Raw genomic sequence first — 20877 nt, 5'->3', positions numbered from 1 at the left:
ATTTTTGATAATTTCATGCCTAAATGTGGGCATGCAAATGATTCATGTGCAAAAATGTAGGGGGGCCCAGAGCTTCTCTTCTGAAAAACCAGGTCCATCCTGACACATACTGTGCCCTCTTAAATATTTAATTGTCTGACACTCCCAGAAAATCTGTCAATACTCTGAAATTTAATTATAAGTGGACAACTTTCTGTTTTAGTTCAGAGTGGATGTAAAGCCCGTCTGTTGTGTTTTTCACCAGACTACCCTGCTACAAGTAACACAGTAAAAAAAAACTACGACAGATCCTAACTAGACAACGTTTCCTAGCACGGTGTCTTCCAACATGCTACATATTTGTCACAAAAATACTGAAACTGTACATTCAATGCCTAGAGTGCTGGATTTGGCTCAACACCACCATTGCACAGAGGCACTGAATCAGATACAGAAATCCCAGATAGTGAGTTTCAGTACTCCAGTTACATATAATGTAGACGGAATCACATTAGGTTAAACAGGAACACTATTTAACATGAAACAGGACAACTTTTCACTAGATCTTTGCCTTTACTAGGCTGACTCTTCAGTTCATCTATCTCAACTGTTCTTACCTACCTCACTTGCACCATGCCAAGTTTAATCTTCATTTTTGTCAGATAAGCTTGAATCTTTTACCTGCTGCTAGTGTTTATCTATCGCTTAGAACATCTCTTGGCACTATATCATAATATAATGTGTTAACTAGACAAAGCTGAAAAACAGATGCTGCTTCTGATTCACGCTTTCCTGGATAAACAAAAAAAAAAATTAAAAGAATTTACAGAAAATTCCTATGATCTAGGTTATAAATGTTTTTCAGAATACATCACAGCTCCCCAGCACCAAGCAGAACTGGCTCTGTTAGCATGCCTACTTCCAAATTTTTAAGATGCTCTATTCAAAGGCTTAAGTCATTACATAGTTTTCAGTTAAAGTCTTCCCATCTGAAAAGCATCACTAGACGCTAGAAAAGCATCACTAGACAAGGCCTCCGAGTGCTTCAAAGATCTTGATCTATCAAAACAAACAAGTAAACAAACTCATGGCAGATATTTTCATCACTGGCACTGATATGAAAGCTCATTAGAGAGTGACAGAAAGCTTGTGGGCTTAATTCCTCACTTGCTTGAACTACCATAGACAGCTGGCAAAAACTTGATCAAATCAAATCAATTCAAAGGCAGTGACTGTCTTGTCAGAACAAAATGGAAAGCCTTTTGTTTCTGTAGAATCCAGGCCTTATCAGCTCATTCTATCGCTCATGCGTCTTCAGTCCACTTGCAAATCCTGCTGGATTTATTGCAGATGTATCAAGCTTGCTGGAAACAATGGTACAAGCAAAGAGGCTAGTCCGCTATCTAGTTCAAGCTCTGGATAATACCAATGGGAAATTATTCACACAAAAGGTGCGCTGGGGTGACAAATGAAGAGAGCGCTTTGGCCCATTGAAGATGCTAGCAGCTTGGACAAAGCTAACACACTAATACTGAACAGCTAGCTTTATCTGATTACATTCTAAGCGCTTGATGGCTCCGTCACCCTCCCCAATTCCACTATCCTCGCCCGCCCCCACACACTTTTGCTGAAAGGACACAGGTTGCTTTCTTGCATTGTGAAGTGGTAATCGGGAGAGCTACCACATTTTAAAAAACACAATGCAATTTTTCCCCAAGAAAGAAAAATACATTTGTAATCTGTAATAATGTTTGTAAATGTTCATCAAGATAGTCTGAGGAATACGAGCACAGAGACATGATTTACATGTACCACATTCTCGTGCACTGTTGAGATTAACAGGTTATTCTTTTGCCCATTTTCTTACATTTGGGAGATTAGCTTTTGTCTTTTCCTATGGGCCATCGGTCCATTTCTACATGATAGAACATAGATAATAGGTATGGAAAAAGACCGATTGGGTCAGCTGGTATACCCTGCCAGTGAAGAAGACAAACCCTGGGTAAATGACACATCAGACAGTCAGTGTGTGCTGCTGGACTGAGATATTAGACAGGGAGGTCTGGTTCGCTATGTGGCTTTGGGCAAGTCACACAAACTCTTAGTTTCCATATCTTAGATAGGGTAATAACACTTACCCATCTCACAGCTGTGTTGTGAAGGCCCTTGGGAATTGTGGGTCACTGAGTACGCTGGCCAGTTCACTAAATGGGTGTTGAGTTCTTTTGACAATCGGGGCCCAGTGATGGCTACTGGTTGCCTTTGAAAATCTGGCCCTAATGTTTGTAAAGCACTCTGAGAATGTAAAAAGTCCTACATAAGTGCTAAGTTTTATCCTATTTACCTCATAGCGAATACTACACTTCATCTTAGCCAAAAGATCAAGCTAGAAATCCCTATAATGCTGGTTTGGATGGAATATTGCGAGGTAAATTCACAAATTGACCAAAGTCGAAGACACTACTTCACCTCAAACATTGATGGGATTCTTGTAAGAAATCTGACTCTGATCAGTATGACTAGACACTAAGGCAATAAAACATTTCAGGGAGGGACAACTTTTGAGGGTTTTTTGTTTGTTTCGTTTAGAAAAAAGAGGAAATGTTATTAAAAATGATCTTGATTGCTGTTCTAAAAGAGATTTTAATAACACTTTTGCTCTCCATAATCTGCCACCTTGGTTCTGTCACCCTTAGAAATTCACATCAATGGAAGTTGTTGTGGCTGGGAATCATGAGTGGGAGATACTCCACTTTCAGTCCAACCTCTAAAAATAATGACCAGTACCATGAAATAGACCTAGGAGTGGATAAGCAGATTCTATAAACTATAAGGGTAACATGGTCATGAGGGTTTGCCCCACTTAGCGAGCAACCTGCTGTCATTTCTGCATTGCCTTCACTGTCCGTCCCAGGTGAAATGTGGATGGGATGACTGTGGTGGCCAGGTCTGCATCTGAGAGAGGAGAATGCACTTTCCCATCTAGCCTACGTAGTAAGAACATATTTCTGGCCACTGCTCTTCTCTGGGCTTCCATGATCAGTGAGAAGTCAAAGGTACCCCAGACTTGCTCACCACCTAATAACTGGCAGAAAAAAAACTCTCCATTGAGAAACTAATGAAAATTAGATGAGAGAAATCCACAGTAGAGAAACAGGCATCATTTACCACGACAAAAATTTAACTTTCCTAAAGAGACACACAGACCTGGTGCCCCAACTCCACTCATTCACCAGAGGAAACGACTTCCTCATTAGGGAGGGGAAAGAATAGGAGGAGGTAGAAGATTACATTTTGTGGCTGTTTTTCGAGTTTTTTCCTTCTGGGGGTTGGAGGTGAGTGTGGCGTTGTGCCAGAGGAAGTAGGAAACACGGAGGATTTTGCTGTGTTCTTCACTCCAACTTTTGAAATCTCCTTTCAATCACATTGTCCAGGCCTGGACAGACAGGCATTAGCTCTGCTTGAACTAGAGTGCTGAACTAGTAGCAGCGTAGCCAGGGTTGCACGGGCGGCAGCTCCGGCAAGCTGCATGTGTATAAACCCACCTAGAACCCCTGCTATTTTTAGTGCACTAGCTCAAACAGAGCTAGTGCGTATCTGTGTACACTTGTTGGGAAGCATGCTCCCAGCTGCAGTGTAGATGTACACTAAGAGCAGGATGCTAGACTGAAATGCATCCAGCCCCTTCATCTCAGGGTTAAGTAGACAGATGCTCCAACCCCTCTGTTTATGGGGTTGTTGACTGAGACAGCACCATCCAGTCTCTAGGGCTGGGGTCGGGATGAGAAATGCCATCTCCTTGAAATACAGCCTCCCTCTCAGAGAGAAAAGGGGAGACTGGATAAGTGACGACATCTGAGCTGACATCTGTGAATGTGCTGCCCCAAATTGAACTGTCTTCAGTTCTTCCCAGACTGGGATTTACTCTCTGTGTAAGGGAGGGACTTGCTGCTAACCATGCAGAAGTAAGGCATTATTGTTGTAACTCCTGTGCAGTGTCCTAGATACCTTGTGATGGGGATTAATAAATAAGTAGGTACTAAATGTCTGAATTCTATTCTATAGAGAAGCTGCCCTATACAAAAAGAATCAGCCTCATTTTTCATTTTATCTTGGGGTTCAGTTAAGTAGTTTAGTTCACAAAGCACAATTTTATGTTTGGCATTTTAAGAGTTCCTCCTTTTACTCATATTTTTTCCAAGAGAAAACTCACCATCTATTTTAATTTTACGTGGCTTGCTCTTTTTTTTTTAAAAACCAAACAAAAAGAAAAACACGTAGGTGCACATTCTTGTGTTTCTTCTTAGTTCCTGTTGCTCACTTTATCAAAAGCAGATGGTGTTTGCTGAATTTTGTTTGTTCCAAAAATAAGCAAAATCCAACTGTTAGAGGTGTGAAAAACTAAAGGCCTGATGTGTGAACAAAGTTTCTCCCTACTAATTCCCCTCATCATTCTAAGACAGAAAGAGTGAGATTATTTCTGTATATGTAAAATGTGACTAAGGGTTAGTCTACATTTAAAACTTAGAGCGGCACAGAGCGTCTCCTGCCGACATAGCGCTGTCCACACAGGTGCATATAACAGCAAAATTTATGTCACTCAAGGGGTTTTTTTCACACCCCTGAGCGACAAAAGTTTTGCCAGCACAAGTGCTAGTGTAGACAAGGCCTTACTGCAATTCATCAAATCCTTTCAATCACCTAGAAAGTGGTTTTCCTTGCTAACATACCATTAGGGCACATCACTCTAAACCAGGTCGTGCCAAGTGATAAGTGTAGATAAAACTTAACCACAGGGTATCCCGATACTCTTGGTAATGAGGATTATTAATCAAATGTTAAACTGATGCAACCCACAGCTAAAGGAAGACACCTGCTTTGAGACCCACGGCCACTTTTGTGGATTGGAACTGCACTGTCAGCAAATCCACAGCCTGCAACTGTTCTTGGAACCCCTCTGTAAGGTATAGAGATATAAGGCCTCTGTGAAGGTGGCACTGTCTCTCCATATGCTAGAGTTGTGGGGGAAGACAAACCTGCTCCCCTCTGACAGAAAAAAATCAAAGCATACTCAGGGAGAAGAATGACAGAGTTTCCTCCCATGTTATGGGCTTTTCCACAGGGGAGGACTGTCTCGGCCAAGGGAAACGGGCCTGGGCTCGATTACCATTTTCACAGGGTTAAGCAATGTATGATTCAAAACAGTTTATAACAAATTTGAGCAGGCACAAAACCTTGTATTATCTTTTGACTCTGAATTTCACATTTAAGATTCTCAGACCTCGATTCCCAGGCCTGGAGTTCCCCTGCTGCAAGATGTTTAGTGCCTCCTGTGAGCAGCTGAAAACCATCAACTCCTAGGCCTTGCATAGACTAGGGAAAAAAGATATTTTAAAAAAAATCAGTCTTACTTAACTCAGCTGAAAACCTCACTGAATAACTATGTTAGACACAGTTTAATACCTTTAGCTCGATTTTATCAGGTCAGGTTATACCCTTCCCTCTCTCGGGCTTTAACTCAGTTTAACATAAGCCAGTGTACAATGGCTGTGTCTTGACTAGAGTTTTAGAAGGTGTTAAACAGATTAAGCTATCCAGCAAGAAACCTTCAAATCTAGCCTTGTCTATGTAAACCCTAGTGACTTCTTTGGAAGCAGAGGGCATTCAGCCGCAAGCGGAAGACGCTAAGCAGGACCTTGGTCTTGAAGTGCCAGTCACTGCATAAACATAGGAGCATGAAGCTTCTGGGAACATCTTTTCTGAATAAAGTAAAAAAAAAAAAAACCCAACAAAAAACCCAAACCACCATCATCACTGCAAGGTGCCCTATTATGTTTTTAAACTACTCCCAGTTTGCTTAGCATTTATCCAGAAAAGTCTAATTACACTTGTCGCTTAATGTAAATTGCTTGATAAATAAACAGAAATAGGAGCTTAGTGACTGTTAGGTTTTCCTTAAAATTCTGTCTAAAGGTTCATTATACTACAGACAAAAGAGAAGGGAACTTCTTACAATGCGCTTATTAAAGGCACATTTTCTACAGAAATGATCATAGTGTGGTTGTATAATAGCATATAATTTGCTTTGTTGGCATTTCCAGCATGAAGCTTCCAGCCAGCAGGCAGGAACGGGGAAAGGGGCTGCAGGGATGCCACTTCTGCTGTGAGAGATGTCAACAATTATTTTATAGAGGCAGATTCTTTACCCAACAAGAGAAGCATATCATAGCATTAGCAGAATATACACATTTACCAGAAAAAATTTGAGCACTGTATAACAGTCAATAAAATAATGATACAAGTTTCCATACATACATCCTATAAGTTGTGGAGCACTCTGAATTCCCATGGACTTAAAACCTTGACGGAGACAATGGTGGTTTTCCTGAGCAGCAACTGAGCAGGGTCATACACAAGGAGGGGGCAGGCTGGGGAATGGGCCTCCCAAAATCTCCATGAGTCCCTGCAGCCTGCTGAGGTGAGTCAGGGGGTAGAGGCATAGGCAATGCGTGAGACTTGAGCAGCAGGCGGTAGCTGCAGCCCGGGGAGGATGGAAGCTGCCGGCTGAGCTCCTCCTCCTCACAGCGTCTGCAGCACTATAGTATAGACACTTCCTACATTGATGGAAGGGATTTTCCCAATGATGTCGTTAATCCACCTCTCCAGCTAGGTCAATGGAAGCTAGGTCAACCATCAACCTAGCCACAGCTACACTGGGGGCGAGGTCGACCTACCCAACGCGCTCAGGGTGCAATATTTTTCACCAAGCTATGCAGCTATCTAATGTTTAAGTGCAGGCCAAGCCTAAGAACAGACCTCAGCATTTCCCTCTGTGCTAGTATAATGTAACAAGTTAAAGGGGCCAGCTACAGAACTGGGTATATCCAATAGCATTAAACCTGACTTTGCCCCTATGCCACAGGCAACGCGCCATAACTTTGAACAGGGTGCACAGCTGGGCACGCCTGTGGCTCCATTTAAATTACTTTTAGTTTCCAACCTGACCCAGAAAAGACTGTCTACGTGCATGGTGCCAAAACAGCCTACGGGTGAGCTCCGCGTTACCTACCATCTGTCGTACTCAGAGGAGGAGTTTGGCTACTGATGACATAGATCCAGAGGCCTGTTCAGTTCAGAACACTTCTTTCAATTTGGCTGTAGGTTCTAGGTGTGTGGGTGCGTCAGGGCATTAATGAATGAACATAAAAGAATTTTTTGTTCCACCCCTTTGTCCTCCCAAGAGACTCTTACTTACTAAGGCTGATGGCTATTTTAACCTTGTCAGTCCATTCCCAGGAGTTGTGTAGTATCCTGTGCTGCTTTTTTGAAATTGTGTTGTTTTCCTGAAAGGGCAATTATTAGGGAAGTGGGGATTAAGTCCATTATACATTGTTTGGACAACTTTCTTTTCATCGGGGGTTGCGACTCAGAAACTTGCCAGCACATTTCAGCCTCTTTTCAGGAACTGGCAGCAAACCTAGAAGTGCTGCTGGCTGGCGACCTGGCATCTGTGCTGCCTCTCATGCTGTTGAGCTGGATTATTCTAGTGGGAGAATCAAGAAGAGCTGAGGAAGAAGCGTCATCCCTTGGTCACTGTTACAATCCATACTTGGAGCATGCAAAGCCATCTATTTTCAGCTCGCCACTGCTGTGTCTGGAGACCACAAACCTAAGCACTTTATTCAAGTCAAAACCGGTGACTGCCTAGCATTGGAGTAATTTCTAAGGGCTTCATCATTATCATCTGTGCTATGCTGGATGCTTTACAGATTCCTTGGAACAGTCCAAATGAGTAGGGAAGGCTGACCAGACGGTGTGGTCTGATGTATCTCATGGCTCAAACACTACAGTGATGGGTCTGTAAGAAGAATCCAGATACACAGATATTCAACTTGCAGGCTGAGTTTCCTTGGAAATGCGGAGCCTATGATGGTCATCTTTGGGCCAGTGACCCCAGTGACTGTGTAGATAACGGCTAGGCTTAGAATTTTTAGCCAAGCCACCATTTTGGTGAATTGTTACCTGATTTTAAAAAGCTGAGATCTATTACTTGAACCCAAGCAGACCAATATGTGCTTTATTAGCCAATCGCATGGTGACATCAACATTCAGTTTCAATCAGCTGAAGTAATGCATGTTGAACAATCTCTCTGGGCCATGGTTTTCCTAACATGGCTGTCTAAATTGCATATGCAAAATGTGTGCATACACCCATTATATGTACAAAGCCCATATCTGAGTAATTGCACATGCACAAATAGGCATATATGATGACAGTCCCCTTGTTTTACATGTACAAATGTGGACCGCTAGTGTACTATAGATACATGCAGAGATTTCATATTTACATGTACAAATGTGGACTCTGTGTGCACAATGGATAAATGCAGAAATTTTGGAAGTATAATTCAGGCAGGAAGTTCTGAAAATATGGCCCTTTGTATTTTTGCTGCTAGGGACAGGAGATATCCCTTTACAAAAGAAAGAACTTTAAAAGTGCATTTTTGTCTATCTGAATGCCAGCAGGGTTAAGAGTTATTTTAACTCTCAGTGCTAGTGCCTGAACTATAGCAACACAATGAAAAGTGCGGGTGCACTGGATTTACAATGTGCTTTGTAAGATAGAATTATGGAAGGCTACCACTCTCTCCCCTTTTGACCTCTGTATTTTTATGGAGTAAGCAACTTAAAACAAACACAAACGTAAGAACTCACAATCTTCAAAGTTGGAGATAGTCCTGGTCTCAGGTGCTCGGAACGCAGGAACTTGAGTCTCCTGGAGTTTGGAGTAAATGTGTAGGGCTTGAGCATGTCTTCCCTCAGCTTTTCGTTGTTGCTCCCCTCCTTGCAGAATGCTGGTGTCCATTTTGGAATGTCTTCCTCTATTTGCATGAATGGGTCTTCTGGAGTCTCCAGGCCTCTCATCTCCAATGCAACAGCCATTCATATCCTTATGTGAATCTTCAACTGGTTCCTTCAATACTGGAAGATATTTAACACAAACCACACATGAAGGTAATAGCATTAGGAATTATTTTGAATAGGAAAAGAGATGAAGGACCAGGTGTATCTTCTTTGGTGTTTCCCATCACACTTTCGAGAGAGAATATGACCTAAAGGGTTTAAAGCACAGGACTTGGCATCAGGAGACCTGGATTCTATTCCCAGCTCTGCCATCAATTTGCAGGGTGAACTTGGGAAAAATCACAATCTTTCTGTGACTCAAAGAGAGAGAAGAATACCTACTTCACAAAGTGATGTGAAGCTTAAGTAGTTAATGTTTTAAAGAACTCTGAGATCCTCAGATAGAACATGCTGTAGAAGTGCAAAAGGATCTTTGGGAGAAAATCAGACTCCATAGGTGCATGCTATTGTGTAGCATTATACAAAGCTGATGCAAACATTTTTATTTTACATCACCTAGACAGAACTGTATATGAGTCACCACGTTTCATGAATAATGGTTAGTGCAGGCATCGATAGCTACACATTTTGTTCTGCTTCCAGTTGAGGTTACCCTTACTGATACTCTAAGCATTACAGTGGCTAAAACAGATGAAACTTCAAAATCTGGTTTACCAAATATCAGTAACAGTGGATGCGTGCCTAACCCATTCTTGCTGCTGCTTTCATAAGAACAATTTCAACTTAAGAGAACAAAAGTATATTATTTCTTCTCATTTATGGACATACCTAAGGTGCCCACCCTACATTCTAGATTCTGGGAATAATCCCACTTCACCTCTTTTCTTGGAAACCCTGTGAAACTATTTTTCCCCAGGCTATAGGGACTGACACATCTCATTATTAATGTCATTTTAAATGATGCAATAACTATAAACATTATCAGCTGAGAATCACAACTCAAACCCCTCAATATGGCAACAGAATATGCCAAATCCCTCTGCCAATTTTAGAGGTTTTGCTTTTGGAACACAGCCGTACTGGCATTCTTCCACATTCTTCCGATATTCAGGTTTTTTTCCACTGAAGACGTATCTATTTTCTTTGCTAATATAGCTCAGCTCAACACAGAGTTTGATTAGCTAAACAGAGAAGAGACAAGCCACAAGACTTGAAGGGTGAACTGTGACAAGATGTACTGGCCCACAGAGGCCCTGGGGTGTTATTCTTCTGGACCTATTGAACCCGCTCCCCAAAATGGATGCTGGGATGAAACACAACTACCTCTTTCTCTATTTCAGGATTTTATCTAGAATCAGCAGAAGTTAAACAAATAGCAATTATTTGGCAATTAGGTATTGTTAATATGCCATTTAGGAACCATATAACCTGCTGACCTTTGCTGGGTATGGAGAAAGGAGCTTGGAGATCAGCCAGACAGCCCCGAGTAAGGACTCTGGCCCACATAGCTGGTCTGAGTGATTTTTTTCCTGTGCTTTAAAATATTTATGTTTCTTTATTATAATTGCAGCCATTAATGAACTATAAAGAAACAGAGGAGCCAGAGAGGCCTGTGTTTAGTTTGTTCTACTAACAGTATAAAATAAACACATCAGTGCAAAAAGTAGGGAAGAGCAGATATTTTCCCTGTCAACCAGAGCTCACTGCTGGCTGTTACTGAGGTGGAAATCTAGGATCTGTTGGGTGAACTCAATAGGTTACACACAGAATACCAGTGAAGACCAAATCCTGCTAATCTTGCTCAGATGAGTAGTTCCATTTACTTCAGTGGGGCTACACACATGAATATGGTGAGCTGGGTTGGGCCCCAGCTGGAGCGTAGTTAAATGAAGAGGATACCAGCAAGTATTATGGCACCTCAGAATGACAGAGGAGTAACACTATGGAGCCCATTAATGCCAGCCACTGCGGTTCTGACAAAGGGCTGTGGAGAGACGTGATGCCTTTCTGAAAAAGAAGAAAGAAACAAAAAGGCCACTAAAAGAAAAATCCGTAATCAGGAGGGCCATCAGTAGAGGAGATTCCTAGTTGGGGAGGAACCTCCTTTGACAGAAAATTCCCTGCATTTGTTGATTCTAATCCAGCTGGCTTGACTTGAATTTGTAACCACCAGATGCAGTTCAAGCAACTACGGATATTCTAAAGAAAAATCAAATAAAACCCTTTTTTTAAACCAATAAGTAGCATTCTTGTACACAGATGAAAACGATAATCAGTCAGGAAATGGATAAAACTGTCCCCCCTAAAATATCGAAAGAGCTCTGTTATCAAGATGCCTTTCATTTGTATACATATCAGATTATAGACGATCTCTCTTTATAAATTTTTTAAAAAGGATGGAAGCCTCAGTTCAATAGAGTTAGTGAGACAATCCTTTAAGCTGTGTCAAAATGCCAGTTATCCTCAGATGCCACCCAGATTTGAATAATTTAGAGAAAGACAAAATCACAGAAAGGAGGAATCATCCTTTGACTTGCTGCTGCTTTTGACACGGCTGCCTCCCTCTCCTTTTTACCAAAGCATCTTCCTCTCTCTATCAGCCATGACAAGTGCCAATCAAACCTTCTGTTTTCTAAGGTTTCGGGGAAGGGGGAAAGAAACATGAAACATTTTCTAACAATCACAGAAGGAAGGTCTACTATCAGTGTGTGGTCCGGGGGAAGCCAGCCTTCTCCTTTGTCACTTCTAATCTCTGACCCACTGTTTACTTCTTTTTTATACACTTTAATCTCTCTGTTCCTCCAAAGGCTCCTAAACAAATTGTGGGTCAGCATGGATTAGGCTGCTTTGTTACTAATGATTAGTACATTTACTTTTGCTTCAACATCTTCAGCAACAGCTTAATGTCAAAAAGACCCAGCAGAAGTTTGTTTTATATCAACTGAAACTATATCCACACTGCAATAGAAATGCATTTTCTGATTCAGGAAAAAAAAAACTAGAACACAATGGTTCCCCACTGCTAATATCTAGACTTTTTAAGCAACTCCTTTAGTAATTCCAGAGCTCAGAGAAGTCTGTATTAAGCAAGCATATCACCACATTCTATGCTGTTTTTACCTTGGGACAAGTTAAAAATTAAGCATCTGAAGAGATCAAATTCTGCTCTCATTTATACGAGTGGAAATGAGGAGCAACGTCACTGGATTCAGAAACAATTCATGCAGCTCATAAGATAATGTTGTAGACAATTTTGTTGAAAGGTGGTATCAAATTGCTAAGAAAATATGTTTAAGTACATGGACAGGGATTAATGAGCAGTATTAGATATACTGGGCTAAATTTAGAGGTGATGTTTAAAGTGGTTTAAATCAGACCTCCATAGATGACTCTATACTCAGGCAGACTCCCATAAACCTACTTGTACCTGCTCTGGTCATGCTTAATGGAGTCTAAGTGTAACTTACACACTGAGGGGCTACAGGGAAGTATAAATGAAAGTACAGTAGAGTGCTTTCACTTATATCTTCTTACAGCTCCTTGACATCTCAGGCTATGTCTACCCTATGAAGGAGGGGTGTGATTCCCAGCCGGCAGATGCACTCACGCTAGCTTGATAAAACAGCAGCATAACCATGCTAGCAGGGCGGCCGCGAGTGGCGACACAGGTTAGCTGTGCCAAGTACAAACCTGCCTGCACCCCGGGGGTACAGACGCAGCATGGCTAACCCAGGCTACCACTTGCCACAGCCTGTGCTACCCCAGCTGCACTACTACTTTTATTGCGCTGGCTCACTGAGAGTCAGCACGAGTATGTCTCCGGGCACTTACAACGCCACCGCAGCACAGTGCAGCTGCGCCACTAACACGTCAGCGAAGACACTACTATTCTGACAGGAGAGCTTCTCCCATTGGTGTAGATAATCCACCTCCCTGAGAGGCAGCAGCTATGTCAATGGGAAAAGCCCTCCAGTCGACCTAGCGCTGTCTACACTGGGGGTTAAGTCAGTATAACTGCATCACTCAGGGGTGTGGATTTTTCACATCCCTGAGAGACGTAGTTATACCACTGTAAGATTACAGAGTAGACCTGGCCTCTGTGAGCTGGGAATCACTCCCCTAGCTGGCAGCGTAGACATAGCCTTAGTTACACCAGCCTGCGCTTCCTTATACATCAGCAAAGCAGGTGTAAGCAAGTCAAAGGACGATTAAGTGTAAGATCTTACCAGCTGCTAGGATCATCTTCCTTTCCCGTTGTTCTGGCCAGGTCAGCCCTTCTTCTAATCTTTCTACTGGCTCACCCATTTCACCACACCAAATTCCATGTTTGTGTCATCACCTTCAAGGCCCTCTGCATCTCTCCCACTCCCTTCTTGTCTCCTCTCCTCTCTAACTGTGTCGCTCCCCTGCCCTTGGTTCCACCAAAAATGCTAGCCTTGATCTCCATTTGTCTGCCTCTCCAACAGCCATCTTTATTCTTTGTTCCACATCTCCCTTATGTCTGTATGTATGGAATGACATCCCTGAACTGAGTTATACACCCTTCTCCTTCAAATCCCCCCACCCAAAGAAACCTCTTCTACTGAGATGTCTACAAGAAATTACCTGACTAACAACACCTAGGTAGAGCAGAAGTTGAAAACAGCTGATATTTCTGTCAATTAACGAAGTTGTATGTGGATCATGATTGGATTAAAATGGTGAGACAAATGACTATGTATAATCAAGCCTTTAACTGTCTTTGATTTACAGAAAAATATATACTTTTAAACTCTTATCCTATAATCTTTTTTAAGCTTTAGGAAATAATTATTATTTACACACAGTCTTACATATAACTTCTGAATCGTGCTCATAATAATGTCTGTGAAGTGCAATATATACATGGTCACAGTTAAAATGAGAGAGAGAGAGAGAACATATATATGCACATAAATACATATATCACAGAAAATAATTCATTACAAACCAGCTGAGGTTCTTAGGTGACAAATTCAACCAACCAGATCCTTAAAAGCAAGTGTTATTTGGGAATGTAGGATGCTCAGTAGCACCCAGGTTCAGTTCCTTTATGTGGACTAATAGCATAACTGAAAGTTCCAGAAAACAAATACACAAGCAAAGAGATCAAATAAACTGGTGGACTAGAAACTTATATAGCACTTTATATGGGGAGAAACAAATGATTTGTTAATGAATCAATATCCTGTATTACTATATAGGTAGGCTGTGCACAATAATAACAAAACAAACATAATCGTTCAACAGTTAAAAGAGTCTTAACTAAAGAGATCTTAAGAAAAACAGTAACAAGCTTACCTGTATCATCCTGAACCTTGTGCATGTGTTCAATAAAAAGAGCGTCCCCGCTTTCCAGCATGGATACAGTTTCATTCAATCCTGTCAAAAATCATTAATATAAGCAAGACTGAAAAAATACCAAAAGTTTTTCTAAGATTTTAAATATTAAAAGTTTATTAACATAATTCACAAGCCAATACAAAGGCATTTTTCACCATGTTATTCCAAACAAAGCAACCAAAAAACAATTATAAACTAAAGTTCAGTATAAAACTTTGTTAGACTGGTGGAATCATGATTCCCAAAACATTCTTAATAATTAAAAGCACATATTGTTCTGTCAATCAGAGGAAGCAAAAGGCTTAATTATCAAATATTGTGATAAATGTGCACTGCTTCTGGAATACCTTTATTTTATAGTTTTTAATGTGTATGCTAGTTTATCTGACAAAGTCAATATACAGATTCATCATGTTCTATGGTAGACATCATCTCAATCACTTTGCTTGTATGTTTGCATGCCTTTCCCATCCCAGTCTACCTCTTCCTTCCTTCTTTCTTTCTTTCTTTCTTGCTGCTTATGCCTAACCCTGCACTGGGATCCATAAATGCAGACCCTTACTACTGCATAGAGTCCTTTTGCCTTCAATAGGACCCTCGGGGGGGAGAAGGGTCTGTGTGGCAGATTCATACAATACAAATTGTTCAGGGCATATATCTAATTTGATTTTGCAAATGTGAGGATCCTAGCAAATTGTTAGGTGCTGTATGTATAAACAACCACCACCATCACATGTAAAAGTCCTGTAAATTAAGTCAACTCATTCAGGTACAAACGCAAGGAACATAAAGCACTCTATTTCCAAATTAATGTTGTAGCCAAAGAACTCTCTAGAATGTTGAAGTGTAAAAGTATAATTAGGAAGGCCAAAAGAGAATTTAAAGAGCAACTAGCAAAAGACTAAAAAACTAACAGCGAATTTTTTTGTAAGTACATTCGAAGCAGGAAGAGTGACAAACAATCAGTGGGGCCACTGGACGATCAAGATGCTAAAGAAGCACTCAAGAAAGATAAGGCCATTGCAGAGAAGCTAAATTAATTCTTTGCATTGGTCTTCACTGCAGACGATGTGAGGGAGATTCCCAAACCTGCACCATTCTTTTTAGGTGACAAATCTGAGGAACTGTCCCAGATTGAGGTGTCAGTAGAGGAGGTTTGGGGACAAAGTGATAAATTAAACAGTAATAAGTCACCAGGACCAGATGATATTCACCCAAGAGTTCTGAAGGAACTCAACTATAAAATTGCAAAACTACTAACTGTGGTATGTAAACTATCATTTAAATCAGCTTCTGTCCCAGATGACGGAAGGATAGCTAATGTGACTCGATTTTAAAAAAAGACTCCAGAGGCGATTATAGCAATTATAGGCCAGTAAAACTAACTTCAGTCAGACAAATTGGTTGAAACTCTGCTAAAGAACATGATTATCAGACACATAGATGAACACAATTTGTTGGGGAATAGTCAACACAGCTTGTGTAAGGGGAAATCATGTCTCACCAATCTATTAGAATTCTTTGAGAATATCAACAAACATGTGAACAAGGATGAGCCAGTGGCTCTAATATACTTGGACTTTCAGAAAGTCTTTGACAAGGTTCCTCACCAAAGTCTCTTAAGCAAAGTAAATAGTCATTGAATAAGAGGGAAGATCCTCTCAGGGATCAATAACTGGCTAAAAGATAGGAAGCAAAGAGCAAAAATAAATGGTCAGTTTTCCGAATAGAGAGAGGTAAATAGTGGTGTCCCCTACGGATCTGTACTGGGGCCAGTGCTGTTCAATATATTCATAAATGATATGGAAAAAGGGGTAAAAAGTGAGATGGCAAAATTTGCAGACAAAATTACTCAAGATAGTTAAGTCCAAAGCAGACTGCAAAGAGTTACAAAGGGATCTCACAAAACTGGGTGACTAGACAACAAAATGGCAGATTAAATTCAACACTGATAAATGCAAAGCAATGCACATTGGAAAACATAATCCCAACTATTCATATAAAATGATGCAGTCTAAATTAACAGCCTGTACCACTCAAGAAAGAGATCTTGGAGTCATTGTGGATAGTTTTCTAAAAACATCCCCTCAATGTGCAGCAACAGTCAAAAAAGCTAACAGAATGTTAGGAACTATTAGGAAAGTGATAGGTAATAAGACAAGAAATATCATAATGCCACTATATATATCCATGGTACGCCCACACCTTGAATACATCGTGCAGTTCTGGTGATCGCATCTCGAAAAAGATACATTAGAATTGGACAAGATAAAGATAAGGGCAACAAAAATGATAACGGGAAAGGAACAGCTTCCATATGAGGAGAGATTAAAAAGACTGGGACTTTTCAGCTTGGAAAAGAGACAACTAAGAGGAGATATGATACAGGTCTATAAAATCAAGAATGATGTTGAGAAAGTGAATAAAGAAGTGTTATTTACTCTTTCACAGAACACAAGAAACAGGGGTCACCCAATGAAACCAATAGGCAGCAGGTTGAAAACAAACAAAAGGAAATATTTCTTCACACAATGCACAGTAAACATCTGGAACACATTGCCAGATGTTGTGAAGGCCAAATTATAAAGAAGATCAAAAAGAACAAGATAAGTTCATGGAGAGGATAGGTCCATCAATGGCTATTAGCCAAGATGGTCAGGGTTGCAACCCTATGCTCTGGGTCTCCCTGCCCTCTGATTACCAGAAGCTGGGAGTGGATGAAAGGGGATGGATCATTCAGCGATTGCCTGTTCTGTTCATTCCCTCTGAAGCACCTGACATTGGCCAATGTTGGAAGACAGGATATTGGGCTGGATGAACCATGGGGCTGACCCAGTAGGGCCATTCTTATGTTCTAGATAACATAGGAAGTAGGTCACAATCTGCTTCTTGATCTGCTATGCATTCTCCCACAAAAAAGGCTTGCTACTAAGTCATAATAGATCCCTCTGTTTCTAGTCAATTTTACTCAGATGAACTCCCCATTATTGGTGATAATGGGAATTTTGTCTGAATAAAGATTGAGCAAAGGTTAGCAAGGACTAAGTAGGGACCTCTAGATTTGGTCCATGGTATAAAAATCATCTGACTGAAAATGTATATTTAAAATAACACTGTCCTAACTGTTTTACAGGCCAAGTTAATTACAAGAAACAATTACTAAAAATTATTTGAGAACAGACTTTGCCAACTGCACCTCATAAATGATCCTAGGTGGATTAGACTAATTACAGAACATGAACAAATCTTTCATAAATAAAATACCATTGATGTTTTCACACTAATTGTTCTGTAACTCTAGCCCCAGATGTCCAGGAGTAATTGTACTAAAACATTGTAAATCAATTTAGCAGTTCAATTCACATACAGTGACGGATTTTGTGACAAACCAGATCATATTTCCTATATAGATAGACTCAGCTAAGCAGTCTGTTGGAACAGAATAATTTGAACAGGTTCATGCTAAAACAAAATATATAATTCTAGATGAAGGAAGCTGTCTTGTTCTCATTTTTACTCAAATCCCAGAAACAACATTCTCCTCTGTTGTACTAAAAATGTTCCCTCTCTAGGCAAGTCCATTATATAATTACAAAGAGCAACAGGAAAATATCAACCTATTAACAAAAATAACTGATTGTATCACTCTGTGAAGATGATATTTCCACATGTTGTTGGTGTCGACTGTATAAGAACGCTTTACTAGAAGCCCAAAAAGCTACAATCCCATAACTGAGGAAGAAGGCTGTATTGTTTGTTTGTTTTTTTAAAACCATGGTTGAAGGGAAGTGAAGGCAACTATAAAAAATAAAAATAATTTAAAAAGCGGAAGAAAGGGGAAGTTGACAGTGACAAATATAAATCAGAAGGTAGGAATAATAGAAAAGTGATAAGGGAAGCAAAGGGACACAAGGGGAAATCTATGGCCAGTAGAGTTAAGGGCAACAAGAAGGAATTTTTAAGTATATTAGGAACAAAAAGATAACAATGGTACTGGTCCATTATAAGATGGAAATAGTAGAATTATCAATAATAATGAAGAAAAGACAGAAGCGTTCAATAAATATTTCCATTCTATATTTGGGGGAAAAGAGATGATGTATTCATATAATATAACTCTTTCCCTCCTACTTGTATCTCAGGAGGATGTAGAATAGCAGATACTAAAATTAAACATTTTTAAATCAGCAGGTCTGGATAACTTGCAATCAAGACTTTAAAAAGAGATGGCTGAGGACCTTGCTGGACCACAAATGTTGATTTTCAATAAGTCTTGGAACACATAGGAAGTTCCCCAAAACTGGAAGAAAGCTAATGGTGTGAAAAATTTAAAACCAGTAAGCAGGATAACCAGGCTAATTATAGGCTTATCAGTCTGCCATCAATCCCAGGCAAGATAATGGAGCAGCTGATGTGGGACTCAATTAATAAAGAATTAAAGGAGGGTAATTTAATTAATGCCAATCAGCACAGGTTTATGGAAAACAGATTTTGTCAAACTAACGATATCTTTTTTTTATGACATTTCCATTTTGGTTGATAAGGCAATAGTGTGATGTAATATTCTTAGACTTCTGTAAGCCATTTGACTTGGTAGCACATGACATTTTGATTAAAAAACTAGAACAGTATAAAATTAGCCTGGCACACATTAAATGGATTAAAAATTGGCTAACTGATGGGTCTCAAAATGTAATTGTAAATGGGTAATTATCATTGAGTGAGTGTGTTTCTAGTGAGGTGCCACAGGGATTGGTGGTTGGCCGTAGGCTATATAACATTTCTATCAATGACATGGAAAAAAAACAAAATCATCACTGATAAAGTTTGCAGATGACACAAAAATTGGGGGAGTGGTAAATAATGTAGAGGAAAAGTCACTGATAGAGAGAGATATGGATCTTTTGTGAAGCTGGGCACAAGCAAACAATATATGTTTTAATATGGCTAAATGTAAACATATACTTCTAAGGAACAACAAATGTAGGCATATTTATGTGATGGGAGACCTGGTTCTGAGAAGCAGTGATTCTGAAAAGTACTTGGGGGGTCATGGTGGATAATCAGCTGAACATGAGCTTCCACAGTGACACTGTCCAATAGGGCTAATGCTGCCCTTGGATGTATAAACAAGGGAATCTCAGGTAGGAATAGAGAGATTATTTTACCTCTGTATTTGGCACTGGTCTAACCACTGTGGAATACTGTGTCCAATTCTGCAGTCCACAATTCAGGAAGGATGCTGAGAAATTGGAAAGGTGTTCGGAGAAGAGCCATGAGAATGATTAAAGGATTAGAAAACATGCCTCGTAGAGATAGACTCAAAGAGCTCAATCTATTTAACTTAACAAACAGAAGGTAAAGGGGTGACTTGATTACAGTCTATAAGTACCTACATGGGGAAAAATATTTAATAATGGGCTCTTTAGTCTAGCAGAGAAAGGTAAAATATGATCCAACGGCTGGAATTTGAAGCTAGACAAATTCAGACTGGAATTCAGTTGCCTTCTCCCTTTACCCACACCCCAATTACTCCCACAAATTTATTTCCACCTTTCCTTTCTCCTACTTCAACCCTCAAGCCCTAAAACTAAGTCTCTATAATATAAATAAAACAAATATATGATCATACATTGAAATTAAATACAATAGAACTATCAAGAGACACTAGCCTATCATCCCACTGACCACTTTGTATTTTGTATCCCTTTCCCTCACATTTTAAAGTCTTCTGTCTCTTTAGACTATAAGCTCTTCAGACAAAGATCTTGTTTTCCTATATAATTATACAGCAACTGGAACATTTCTGGTATTACTGCACTGTAAATAATAACTAAAAATGGGGAAGCTTAAGGAAAGCTTCGTAACATTTATTCACTCTGATTCCTTCTATTTCTGTCCTTCCTCTTGCACTGGTCTCACTCTGAACTTGATCAAGGAACATCTCTGAGTTAGGGCCAAATCCTGGGAGGTGCTATGTATGCTCAACTCTTCAAAGAAAGAGAACGGTACTCAGCACCTTGAAGGTTAGAGTTTCGGTTTTCAGTTCCCTCAGGATCTTCAAGCCCTTTTAAAAGTGTTTCCCATATAGCACACTAAGGTCCTGATCCAGCAAGTCACTTAAACACACATTTAACTTTAAGCATGTGTCCCACTGAAATTAATGAGACTACTCAGGTACTTAAAATTAAGCATGTACTAAAGTACGTTGCTGGATCAAGGGCTAAATTCTCAATTTCCCCTTTGGTTCTTTACAAAAATGGGAGCTTTGCTGGGTTGGTGAACAAATGTAATCTTTCATTTTGTTTTCAATTTCTATTCCTTTTTGCATTTTGAACATTGATGGAGAAAATTATCCTAAATGTCCTACGTAACCTAGAACAGTACTAAAAGAAAAGTATCTCTTGTAGTAAAGTAACACCAAAGATTTACTTTGTAATGAAATAATACAAGATAATGATTTAGCATAGTATTGGATCAGTATTGCCTTTTGATAATGTGATACTAGTTTTACCATAAATTTCTCTTTGTATGATAATCTCTTGCTGCTGATTTTAACTGACTCACTTATAGATTAGTTCATTAAAAATAATCTGGCCCTCCTGTACCCTGCAAATTGACAGGGTCTCAGTTCCACAGGAGGCTGACATATTCATTATCAAAATCATTTAT

At 39.9% G+C, this 20877-nt stretch overlaps 1 protein-coding gene across 1 annotated transcript in view; it reads right to left on the bottom strand.

Annotated features, from left to right (window-relative positions):
• Window positions 1-20877, bottom strand: part of LOC137145394 (serine-rich adhesin for platelets-like) — a 141031-nt gene that overhangs the window by 53854 nt on the left and 66300 nt on the right. Inside the window, exons 8-9 of the mRNA XM_067536111.1 lie at window positions 14164-14244; window positions 8695-8961 (exon numbers count right to left, since the gene is read on the bottom strand). Of these exons, the coding sequence (XP_067392212.1) occupies window positions 8695-8961; window positions 14164-14244 (348 nt within the window). The remainder of the gene's footprint in view (window positions 1-8694; window positions 8962-14163; window positions 14245-20877) is intronic.

Source organism: Emydura macquarii, unplaced genomic scaffold (genome assembly GCF_026122565.2).
Source record: "Emydura macquarii macquarii isolate MOO-44397 ecotype Brisbane River unplaced genomic scaffold, CSIRO-AGI_Emac_v2 contig_3530, whole genome shotgun sequence".
Taxonomy (NCBI): domain Eukaryota; kingdom Metazoa; phylum Chordata; order Testudines; family Chelidae; genus Emydura; species Emydura macquarii.
This window is presented reverse-complemented; position numbering and strand designations above follow the sequence as displayed.